The sequence below is a fragment of the Emiliania huxleyi genome (assembly GCF_000372725.1).
Source record: "Emiliania huxleyi CCMP1516 unplaced genomic scaffold EMIHUscaffold_91, whole genome shotgun sequence".
Lineage (NCBI taxonomy): Eukaryota > Haptophyta > Isochrysidales > Noelaerhabdaceae > Emiliania > Emiliania huxleyi.
In genome coordinates this window covers 424,548-435,426 of record NW_005195220.1, presented here as the reverse complement: position 1 = coordinate 435,426, position 10,879 = coordinate 424,548, and the positions used below count along the sequence as shown (strand labels likewise).

At 64.9% G+C, this 10,879-nt stretch overlaps 3 protein-coding genes across 3 annotated transcripts in view; 1 reads left to right on the top strand and 2 right to left on the bottom strand.

The window, feature by feature from the left end:
• Nucleotides 1–761: 761 nt before the first annotated feature.
• On the top strand, nt 762–4,769 carry GAPN (glyceraldehyde-3-phosphate dehydrogenase). The gene is made up of 15 exons (XM_005757397.1): nt 762–778; nt 858–987; nt 1,302–1,340; nt 1,502–1,571; nt 1,645–1,703; nt 1,772–1,804; nt 2,022–2,153; nt 2,323–2,545; nt 2,704–2,828; nt 2,988–3,170; nt 3,240–3,362; nt 3,507–3,569; nt 3,738–3,957; nt 4,140–4,204; nt 4,274–4,769. The coding sequence occupies exons 2-15, from the start codon at nt 859–861 to the stop codon at nt 4,388–4,390; spliced, it is 1,581 nt and encodes a 526-aa protein (XP_005757454.1). The 5' UTR covers nt 762–778; nt 858; the 3' UTR covers nt 4,391–4,769.
• Nucleotides 4,770–5,131: 362 nt separating this feature from the next.
• EMIHUDRAFT_52681 (hypothetical protein) lies at nt 5,132–5,899 on the bottom strand (the record flags this gene model as incomplete). Its single annotated transcript, XM_005757396.1, has 1 exon — nt 5,132–5,899. A coding segment is annotated over one exon (768 nt), but the record flags the coding sequence as incomplete, so codon positions are not given.
• Nucleotides 5,900–8,264: 2,365 nt separating this feature from the next.
• Nucleotides 8,265–10,879, bottom strand: part of EMIHUDRAFT_107474 (hypothetical protein) — a gene marked incomplete at both ends in the record, with an annotated part of 4,746 nt that continues 2,131 nt past the window's right edge. The window contains 4 exons of the mRNA XM_005757395.1: nt 8,265–8,386; nt 8,418–8,497; nt 8,709–8,863; nt 9,222–9,294. Coding sequence (XP_005757452.1) covers nt 8,265–8,386; nt 8,418–8,497; nt 8,709–8,863; nt 9,222–9,294 — 430 coding nt within the window. The remainder of the gene's footprint in view (nt 8,387–8,417; nt 8,498–8,708; nt 8,864–9,221; nt 9,295–10,879) is intronic.

Sequence of the window (10,879 nt, the reverse complement as noted above, 5' to 3'; positions counted from 1 at the left end):
GGGAGAGAGAGGGAGAGGGAGAGGGAGAGGGAGAGGGAGAGGGAGAGGGAGAGGGAAAGGGAGAGGGAGAGGGAGAGGAAGGGAGAGGGAGAGGGAGAGGGCAGGCACAACCGCTCTTTTTTCCGCACAGGAAAGGTAAAAAAGGAATGTTCGTTTTTGTAGGTATACGGTCGCCAAGCGTTTTTTTTTGTCCCGCCAGCGTGGCGGAAAAGACAGCGTGCGGATGAGGCGGATGAGGCGGATTTTTCCTTTGTCTTTTCCGCTGGAAAGTCTTTTCCAAAAATCTTTTCTGATGTCCACTACCGCCCCGCGCCGCGACCTTGCCAAGCACGCCGCCGCCCGTCCGCCTCCTCGACCTCCCCACGGACCTCCTCGTGTGCGTTCTCCCGCTGCCACAGCCCCATCGATCGACATCGCTCGCGTCGCGGCCGTCTCGCTGCTCTTCCGCTCCTTCCTCGCTCGTGGAGGAGGGCATCCGCTTGTGGGCGCGAGAGCGCGGCTTCGAGCTGCCGGCCGGCGCAGCCAGTCAGTGTGGGCGAGGGCTGCGCCGTGCCGTGGTTGTGCTTTGCTGCGCTGCTGCGCGAGTTCAACCCGCCAGCAAGGGCTGCGGCAGGCATGCAGCGCAGCGTTTTCATCGACGGCGAGGGGCGGCTCTCGTCGTGCGGCTCGGCCCCGTTCTTCCTTCCCTCGTATTTTTGGAAAGGGAATTTTCCGAGAACTTTCACTGGATTCGTAGAATCTGACTCGACCATCGTTGGTGCTCCCGATCTGATCGAAGGCACCAGCTGTACCCCAACCGCCTCCCCGGCCCAGCAAACAGCGACCTGACGCCCTCCGCCCCACCTACGCCGCCACAGGATGACCCTCTCGCCGCCAATCGCTGACGCCACCGCTCCGCCCTTTGTCGACGGCCGCAAGGTCCTCTGCAACGGCAAGGTCGAGCCGTGGACTGGCCCAGTGCAGGAGGTGTTTGCACCCATCTACAAGGTGAGCCCGCCAACCTCACCCACACTCGCACTGCCGCACACGCATCGTGTGCTAGCCTCCGAGCAGGTTCCGTAGCCGTCAAGCGCCACTCTCTCTCTCTCTCTGCGGCCGCCATAGCGCCACGTCAGCACACACTTCAGTCACAGCCAGCCGCCACCCAGACATCGCCGGTCTCGACTCTCCCTACCCGTGACACACATCTCCTCGCCGCTGCGCTTCCGCCCCACCGGCCCACGCCACCCCCCTCGCCACTCACCCCACCTCGGCTGCTCGCCGAGCGTGCACTCGCTCTCAACCGGCTCAACCCGGCGCAGGCGGCCGGCTCGGAGGAGAAGGTGCTCATCGGCTACCAGGCGTGTCCGCCATCTCCCGCTCACCACCCTCTCGCGTCGCCCTCGGGGAGGAGCGGCCCGCTCATGCCCCGCCGCTGCCCTCCTCGCCACCTCAAGCCTCGCCCTCTCAGCCCTCCCCTCTCAGCCCTCCCTCTCCGCTGCTCCCCTTTTCCCCGCGGCAGGCTCGGATGGACGAGGCGGCGTCGCTCAAGGCCCTCGACGCGGCCGTCGCATCGTGGAGCCACGGCCGCGGCGAGCCCCCCTTCCTCTCGGCCGGCGTCCTTCTCGAGGACACGTCCCGGACGCGTCCGAGACACGCCTCTAGGCGAGTGGGCGCTCGCCACGCCAGAACACCGGATTGCCAAGATCGAGGAGCTCGTCAAGGCGCCCACGCCGCCCCCGGCCGCACCCCTCTCGGCCGTGCGCTGACTCCTCGTACCCAACCCCCACAGGAGCTGAAGACGGTTCGCGAGCAGATTGTGCAGGTCCAAGACCCCCCCGCGACACTTCCTCCCTCGCCACCCTTCCCCCCACAACCACCTCCATCCGCCTCCACTCTGCTCGCGCCGCCGCCGCTCTTGACACGTCCCGACCACGCCAGCTGACACGTCCATGAGAAAACCAGCGTCCAGCTGACAGCGTCCAGCTGACAGCGTCCAGCTGACAGTGTCCACTGACAGCCTCCACTGCCCCGCCCCGCAGGTGCTCATGTGGGAGATCTGCAAGTCGGCGGCGGACGCGGCCAAGGAGTTTGACCGGACGATGGACTTCATCGCGGGCACCCTCAAGGAGTACAAGGCGATGCTCAAGGCCGACAACGCCTTTGTGCAGATGGACAGGGAGCCTAGAAGCGGAATACGGACTCATGTACCCCAACTAGCGCCCGAGAGGACACGTATTCACTGTATTCAGCTGTATTCCTATCCGTTGTCTTCACGCGGTGCTCTCAATACGCTGCGCAAGACCGTCTTCCCGCCCTGATGTCTGTGCATTCAGCACGTAGGACGGCGTGCTCGCGCAGTCGCGGCGCGGCCCGATCGGTGTCATGCTCAACTTGGGCCCGTTCAACTACCCGTTCAACGAGACGTACTGCACGCTCATCCCCGCGCTGCTGATGGGCAACTCGGTGGTGATGAAGCTGCCCAACGTCGGCTGCCTCGCGCACATCTGCTCGATGGAGACGTACGCCAAGGTCTTCCCGCCCGGGGTGGTCAACTTTGTGTCGGGCGCGATCTTACCCGAGATTACCCGAGATTACCCGAGATTACCCGAGATTACGCCCAGGGTGGTCAGCTTTGTGTCTGGCGCGGGCGCGCGACGACGCCCCGGGAGATCTCGCGTGATCTCGCGCGATCTCGCGCGATCTCGGATGGGCTCGGGGTAGGTGCGGGCCGCACGACGATGCCTCCCATCATGGCGACCGGCAAGGTGGACATCTTCGCCTTCATCGGCGGCTCCAAGGCGGCGGACGCGCTGCTGAAGATCCACCCCGAGCCTCACCGGCTCAAGGCGAGAGCGGGCCCTGTCCCCGCGGCACCGTGTCCCTCCGAGCTGTCCGTCTACCCACACTGCTCCCTCGCACTTCACTGCACAACACGGAATGGTCGCTCGCGACTGCGCGCCCCGCCGCCTCCGCCCTCACCGCCTCCTGCCCCCCTTGCACACAAGGCCTCGCTCGCGCTCGACGCCAAGAACTTGGGCGTGGTGATGCCGGACTGCGACATGGCGGCCACCGTGACCGAGGTGCTCGCGGGCTCGCTGTCGTACAACGGGCAGCGCTGCACCGCGCTCAAGCTGCTGTTTGTGCACGAGTCGATCGCCGACGCCTTCCTCGCCGCGTACTGCGCCAAGGTGGACGAGCTCAAGATCGGGCTGCCGTCTGTGTGAACAGTGTCTCTTCACACCTCCAGCTGTGAACAGGTGGACGAGCTCAAGATCGGGCTGCCGTGGGAGAGCGGCGTCAAGCTCACGCCGCTGCCCGAGCCAAACAAGCCCGCGTACCTGCGCGAGCTGATTGCCGACGCAAAGTCGCTGGGAGCAAAGGCGAGATTACCCGAGATTACCCGAGAGATTACCCGAGATTTGCCGACGCAAAGTCGCTGGGAGCAAAGGTGGTCAGCCAGCTCGGCGAGCAGGAGGCGGGCCCGTCTGTGAACAGCGTCTCTTCGCACCTCCCGCTGTGAACAGGTGGTCAACCAGCTCGGCGAGCAGGAGGCGGGGCCGTTTGTCCGCCCGACCGTGCTGTACCCGGTCAGCGAAAATCAAACAGCTTAGCTTGAGCCCCCCCCCCCCCCCCTCCGAGACTATGGGTAGGGGCAGTCACCCTTTTAGCACAGGAGAGATGGGAGCGCCCCCCGCCCCCACCTGCCCTGCCGGGGCCCACCCAGGAGAGCGCGCCCCGGTGACTGCAACACGCAGGTGAGCGAGAAGATGCGGGTCTGGCACGAGGAGCAGTTCGGACCGCTCGTGCCCGTCGTCCCCTTCCGCGAGCTCGACGACGTGTACGCCTACCTCGCGCAGTCCACGTTTGGGCAGCAGGCCTCGGTCTTCGCCGGCGACGTCGTCAAGTGCGCGCCGCTGCTCGACGCCCTCGCAAACTCAGTCGGACGCGTCAACATCAACGCGCAGTGCCAGCGCGGCGTCGAATCCTAGATGCTCAACACGGAGACTCGCGCCCCGACTAGCGCTCGAGAGGGCACGTACTCCGCTGCATTCCTCGTCTCAGCGTGTGTTCATTGTATTCGTACCCCCTGTGCTCACGCGTCGCTCCGAACACGCGGGGCACGATACCGTCCTCACACCCTCGTATTCGTACTGCAGGCCCCGACTACCTCCCCTTTTCCGGCCGCAAGTCGTCCGCCCTCGGCACCCTTTCGGTCACGGAGGCTCTCAAGACGGGCCACTTCTCGAGGTTAAGACGAAACACGCACCTCATATTTTGTGTGTGTGGACAGGCGCTCAAGACGGTCTCCACCGAGTACGTCGTCGCCACCAAAGACAACGCGATGGGCAAGGCGGGCATGCTCAGCCTGGCGGGCGCACAGTGCAACTGCGTCGCCTCCCTCATCTGAGGCCCGCCGTCCTCCTTGCTCTCCTGTGCGCCCTGCGGGAGCGGGGGCGTCGCTGCGGCCGCACGCGCCCTCGCCTCCGGGCATTTACTTATGACCGCATGACTTGCCCCGTCGCCCCCCTTCGCCCTCGCCCTCGCCCCGCCCCATTCCGGACGCCGCGCGATCTCGTCGCTCCAACCGCTGGCGAGCCTCTCCGCCCTAGTGCACAGCGCGGAGTTGTTCTGCCCCCATGGAGTTTCGAGCCTCGCATGCGCGTTCAAAGTCCGGATGCGGATCGTGTCGGCGCTCCTCTGCGCACGCACGATCGTGGGCGCCGGTTGCGCCGTATTCGTCTTCCTCAGTCTCGTGTAATATTTCATTGGGTTGGTTTGATTTTCGAGCCGAAAGGGCCTTGACTTCGCCTCGGGTCCATGCCCCCGAAGCCCACCCTGGGTGAATGTAGAAGGTAGCCTTGCATAGTTGGCTCAATTATAGTCGGGATGTAAAGCTCAATTGCACGCGCGCACAAACACCCACTCATCCCGGGAGGGCAGGGAGGGACACACAAAATTCACTCACACGTTGGCGAGGGACCTCATCACGATGGTAGAAGGGGCACAACGAGTCGGTCCACCAACGTTTGTGGCGGTCGGTAGAAGCGGACCACAGACAAGTAACGCTCATTAGTAGAAACTTATGGGAGTTTACCTGGACCCCGCCCGGCGGCAATCGCAAGATCGTACGATTTGTTTTGCCATCACCAGCAACCGCCTCTGCGGAGCCGAGCGTGTTAGGGTGCCGGTCGCCGAGCGTCTCTCGCCTCCCCTCCAGCGCCTCGCGGCACAGCGCCTCCGCGCCGTCCAGGTCGCCCTTCTTCCTCCGCAGCCCGCCGAGGTTGTAGATCGAGATGAGCGTGTACGGGTGCCGGTCGCCGAGGGTCTCTCGCCTCGCCTCCAGCGCCTTGCAAAGCAGCGCCTCGGCGCCGTCCAAGTCGCCCTGTGCCTGCAGCAGCAAGCCGAGGTTGTTGATCGAGAAGAGCGTGTTCGGGTGCCGGTCGCCAAGCGTCTCTCGCCTCGCCTCCAACGCCTCGCGATACAGCGGCTCCGCGCCGTCCAGGTCGCCCTTGACATGCAGCAGCGAGCCGAGGTTGTTGATCGAGGCGAGCGTGAGGTGGTGCCGGTCGCCGAGCGTCTCTCGCAGCCCGTTCAGCGCCTCGCGACACAGCGCCTCCGCGCCAGCCAGGTCGCCCCTTTCCCTCAGCAGCCCGCCGAGGTTGCTGATCGAGATGAGTGTTTCCATGTGCCGGTCGCCCCCCCCGGGCGTCTCTCGCCTCCCCTCCAGCGCCTCGCGGTACAGCGCCTCCGCGCCGTCCAGGTCGCCCTGGTCGTGCAGCACCGTGCCGACGCAGTTGATCGAGAAAAGCGTATCCCAGTGCCGGTCGCCGAGCGCCTCTCGCCTCGCCTCCATTGACTCGCGGAACAGCGCCTCCGCGCCGTCCAGGTCACCCTGGTCACGTCGCAACACACCAAGCGCGACGATCAGCACCGACGTCGCCCTCTCCGCCGGCTCCATGCGGTCCAGCGCCGCCCTCCCCTGCTCCGCCAGCGCCCCCCGCAGCAGCCCAAACACAGCCGTGTTGCACTTGGTCAGGCCAACCTCACGCTCCAGCTCGCCCAGGATCTGCTCCGTGTCTTTCGGGTTGCGGCACTCGGCGTTGCGCACATTCACCTCGGACAGCTTCTTCGCGATCGAGTTAAAGTCATCCACCAGTGCAACCTCAAACGCCGCCTGCTGCTCCGCGCTCATCACCACCTCGAAGCGAGCGCCCGACGCCTGCGTGTGGTACACCTCCTTGATGCAGTACGCGCGCCGCAGCGGCATTGGGTTGTCAAACGGCTCCATGAGCAGCACCGTGTGGCCGACGGCGCGCACGCAGTCGCCGAGCTTCTTGACGTCGTTCATCGTGACGTCGAGCTTCCGCGACGACTGGCGGATCACAAAGTCGCACACCCAGAATTTGGTGTCGGGGGGCAGCTCTGGGTGGAGCCGCAGGTACTGCCGCAGGGCGTCCACAAGCGTCGCGAGCGGCGTCTCGAGGAACCAGCTCACGAAGACGGTGGCGACGCCCACGCCAGGGTCGCCGCGCTCGTACAGCACCTCGCAGTAGGCCTTACCTCCATTCGCCTCGCTAAACCTCTCGACGTGCCACTGGTTGACGTAGCCGTTGAGGACGGCGTTGGCCGGGACGCGGACACCGTTGACTTTCGGCCGTTTCTTGTTGCACTGTTTGACGGCGTTGGCGGGGAGAGCCGCGATGTACTCCTCGATCGCGTCGACAGACAGGCCGAGGGTCAGTCGCTCATCGAGGTTGAGCTCGGCAGCTCGCTGCGATACGAGTGCCTGCGTCTGTTGCACTTCTCGCTCGCGCCCCCGCGGCAGTGCACTCTGCATTGCAAACCCCAGAGAATCGGGCATGGCGGAATCTCTATGCACAACTGGCGGCTGCACGTCGGAGAGGACGGGAGCACAGGAGAGCACTAGTGTGGGTGCGAGCTCGTGCTCCGCCTCGACCTGATCCCAGCTGTGAGCTCGATCCCAGCCATCAACCTGCACCTTCAGAGGCCTGCTGGAGGTCACTGTGCCGGTTCTCCACTGGGCGTCACCTTTGTCCTTGCAACGGACTCGCTGCGACACGCAAAAGGCCGCGGTGCTACCGCTGACCGCCTCGACCTGATCCCAGCTGTGAGCTGAATCCCAGCCGTCGACCTGCACCTCCAGAGGGTCGGCGGAGGTCACTGTGCCGGTTCTCCACTGGGCGTCACCTTTGTCCTTGCACCGGACTCGCTGCGACACGCGAAAGGTCACCTGCTCGTTGCTCGCGCCGTCGTCTAGGTCGGAGAGGATGTCAGAAAGCGAGCCGAGGTCGTCGGGCTGGGAGCAGCAGGCGCCCATGCGGGCACTGCTGCCCGCTGCTGTTGCAACGGCGTCGAAACTTACGTGGCTGGGTTCACAGCGATTGTAGGAAAATGTCGAAAACACTTGACGGTCGCGGCCTTCCGACTCGCGCCTCCGCCTCACTGGCACTATTGTAGCCCTGGCCGGTGCGCGTGCAGAGTTGAAGTTCCGGAGTGAAAATTCGAACGCGTTCTCTCACGGTGACCAAAAAATGTCCACCTAGAGGCACCTCTGGAGGCAGGCCGCCGCACGCCGGCGACACAGCTCCAGCTGTCGAGCTGACCCGCAGCTCCTCTCAGAGCGGGAACTGTGACGAAAGTTGACTGAGGCGGTTGTCAGGAATCATCATACGGATCACATGGTGGCTCTCTCATGACGGGCAACCGCCCGACCACTCCTGGGTGGCACTGCCACCGGTGTCGCTCGACGTCCTGTCGACAGCGTGCCGACAGCGACACAGACCATGTGGGACGCGTCGAGTATCGACCTCTACTGCTTACCCAGCCTTCGAGTGTATCCTGACTGTGGTCCCACACCCACTGGTGTCCATCTCAGAGACCGCAGGAGGTCATGAGGGTCGATGGGAGTGCCAACCCCACAATGCCTAAAAACCCAGCCCAGTAGCTCTTAGGAAAATTTGTACTCGTAATAAGCCCTGCGACTGTACAGAGAGGTAGCACGCCCTGGCGAGGTACTTCCAGCCTGCTGTGGGAACAGCTGACGCAGTCTCGCCGAGGCTCGCCCCAGCATCTCGGGTTGACTCGGCCAGACAAAAACCCCGAGAGGCGTGGGAGTACCTCGCCAGAGCACGCCGCGGATCGATTCAATCCAACCACACCCCGTAACCCCCTCCCCCCCCCCCCGAGCTGCTCCGCTTCCCCGCCCACCGCCGCCCGGCCCGCGCCACCACTGCCCCGGTTCGCTCTCGAGAACTGGTGTCTCATGCCTTGACGTCAACGAGCAGCCGCCCGGCAACTTCGCCGCCGATGATCTTCGGCGCGTACTCGGGCAGCTGCGCCAGGCCGATCGTGCCCGCGTGCACCGCGCCGATGGCGTCGTCGCCTAAAAGCAAGAATACGATGCGAAAGACAACCGGGTTGAGACAAGAAACACGGCGCGCCGTCGCCTAGCGACTCGGAGAGCAGCGCCCACATGCGCTGCCGCTCGGCGCGCCTGCGTGCTGAGTACACCAGCCTCAGGGCTCAGCGCGTGAGTACGGTGTTGTGCAGTGTATTCAGAGCACCGCGCGAATACGAGCGACACTAAGACAGCTGGACGCTGGCTATGGTCGAATACAGCGGAATGCGCGTCCGCCCGAGCGCTAGTTGGACTGCAAGACTACTTTGTTTCAGCTCGTAGGTGGTCGGCGCGGCAGCCGTCCCACCGCTGCGGGTCGTCGGGGAGATATGGGGAGATATGGGGAGATGGGAAGATGTGGGGATATGTGGGGAGATGTGGGGAGATATGGGGAGATATGGCGCGCCAGCCGTCCCACCGCTGCGGGTCGTCGGGGTACCCCTCGAGGTCATACGGCATCGTCTGAGGAGGGTTGGGGTGAGGCGGGGTTGGGTGGGGAGGGGGGGAAGGGGCGGGCGGGGGGGGGGGGGGGGGAAGCGCATTGGGGTTAGGAAAAGAAAGGCAAAGAGCGGGGGGTTTTAAGAGGGGCTAGGTGGGGTTGGGTGGAGAGTGTCGCTGCGGCGACCTGATCGACGCCGAGCAGCCTCCCATATCTCCCCACATCTCCCCACATCTCCCATTATCTCCCACCTGGTCGACGCCGAGCAGCCTCCCATATCTCCCCACATCTCCCCGCATCTCCCATTATCTCCCGCCTGGTCGACGCCGAGCAGCCTCCCATATCTCCCCACATCTCCCCGCATCTCCCATTATCTCCCACCTGGTCGACGCCGAGCAGCCGCACGCCTCTCAGGATGAAGGGGTAGACGCTCGTCGCTAGCTCGCCGCCTAGCCTCGCCCAAACGGGGGGGGAGGTCAATCTCGCACAATCTCCGGCTGCACCCCTCGCCGACTGCCCGCCGCCTCCCGCGACACCCGGCGAGGCGACGGCGCCTAAGAAAGAAGCACGCCGCGCGCGCTGCTGCTAGAGGGGAAACAGCGCTTGCCTCTGGCGGAGCGGCGGCGCCGCGATAGCGCGTCTGCGCGAGCGCTGCTGCCAGCGTGGCGCCGCCCACGCTGTCTACGACGCCAGCCTACAGCCGCGCGCCAACCTTCAGGGGCGGGAGCACCCTCGCGCGCAGAGAGCTCGCGGAAGCGTCCGCGCGAATACGAGGGGGAGGTGGGCCCATGTCGTGTGTGCTCAAGCCGCCGCGTGAGTGAAGACGAGCTCGTAGCCCACAGCCCACAGCCCATCTTCCATAGAGAGGCGACTGTCGCGCTGGCCTTCCGTGGGACCCACCCCGTGGTGTGTTGCGCGTGTCTGGCTGGCGCTGTGTGCTGCCGCGCGATCTCGGGCCAAGGGCTGTGCTGTTGTGTGAGCACGAGGGCCACGAGCACGTGGACATGGGGAGATATGGCGAGATATGGGGAGATATGGGGAGATGTGGGGAGATACGGGGAGATACGGGGAGATGTGGGGAGATGTGGGGAGATGTGGGGAGATGTGGGGAGATATGGGGAGATGTGGGGAGATATGAGCACGAGGCCACGAACACACGCACACAGCTGGACGGCGGAGTAGAGTGCGAATCTCCCCAGACCTCCCCAGACCTCCCCAGACCTCCCCAGATCTCCCCAGATCTCCCCAGATCTCCCCAGATCTCCCGAGCGCCGGTCAGAGTAAGGTCTGCTTCTACGGCGCGCGAGCCCACAGCTGCTTCCCGAGCGGCTTCGGCTCGGGCTGCAACCTGATTCGTTAAGGAATCGAGCAATGAACTCATTGACTCATGCTTCCCGACCGGCTTCGGCTCGGGCTGCAACCGGCCGACCACGTCGCTGGCGCCGAGGGCGCGCAAGTGATCTCCAAGCGCCTCCGCACGACCCGTGCCTGAGATGACCCGAGATGGCGCGAGATGACCCGAGATGACCCGAGATGACGCGAGATGACTCGAGGTGACCCGAGGTGATCCGAGAGGGCCAGAGATGTCCCGAGCGCCTCAGTACGTCTAGCTGCCCGCGCTCGCCGGATCTCGCCGGATCTCGCCGGATCTCGCCGGATCTCGCCACATCTGCTGCAAGATCTCGCCGGATCTGCTGCAAGATCTCGCCGGATCTCGCCAGATCTCCCCATACCCCCCCGCATCTAGCTGCCCCCGCTCGCCACCACTTCGAAGCCTCGCGCGTGCAGCAGGGCGACGGCGACCTGGCCGAGGCCGAATCTCGGGTGATCTCGAGTAATCTCGGGCGATAATGGGTGATCTCGGGCGATCTCGGCTAATCTCGGCTAATCTCGAGGAATCTCGGCCAGTCTCGGGTGATCTCGGGTGATCTCGGGCAGCCTCGGGCAGCCTGGAGCAGACCTGGTCGAGGCCGCCTGCGGCGCCAGTCACGAGGACGGGGCCGTGGGACGGCTGGACCTGCGAGGTGCGGGGGAGGTGT

Excerpts from the sequence above, each read along its gene's own strand:
- GAPN (XM_005757397.1), top strand. The coding sequence starts at position 859 with ATGACCCTCTCGCCGCCAATCGCTGACGCCACCGCTCCGCCCTTTGTC. Across the intron at positions 2,154-2,322 it reads ACAACGCCTTTGTGCAGATG|GACGGCGTGCTCGCGCAGTC; the intron begins GACAGGGAGCCT and ends TTCAGCACGTAG. Across the intron at positions 2,829-2,987 it reads CCGAGCCTCACCGGCTCAAG|GCCTCGCTCGCGCTCGACGC; the intron begins GCGAGAGCGGGC and ends CTTGCACACAAG.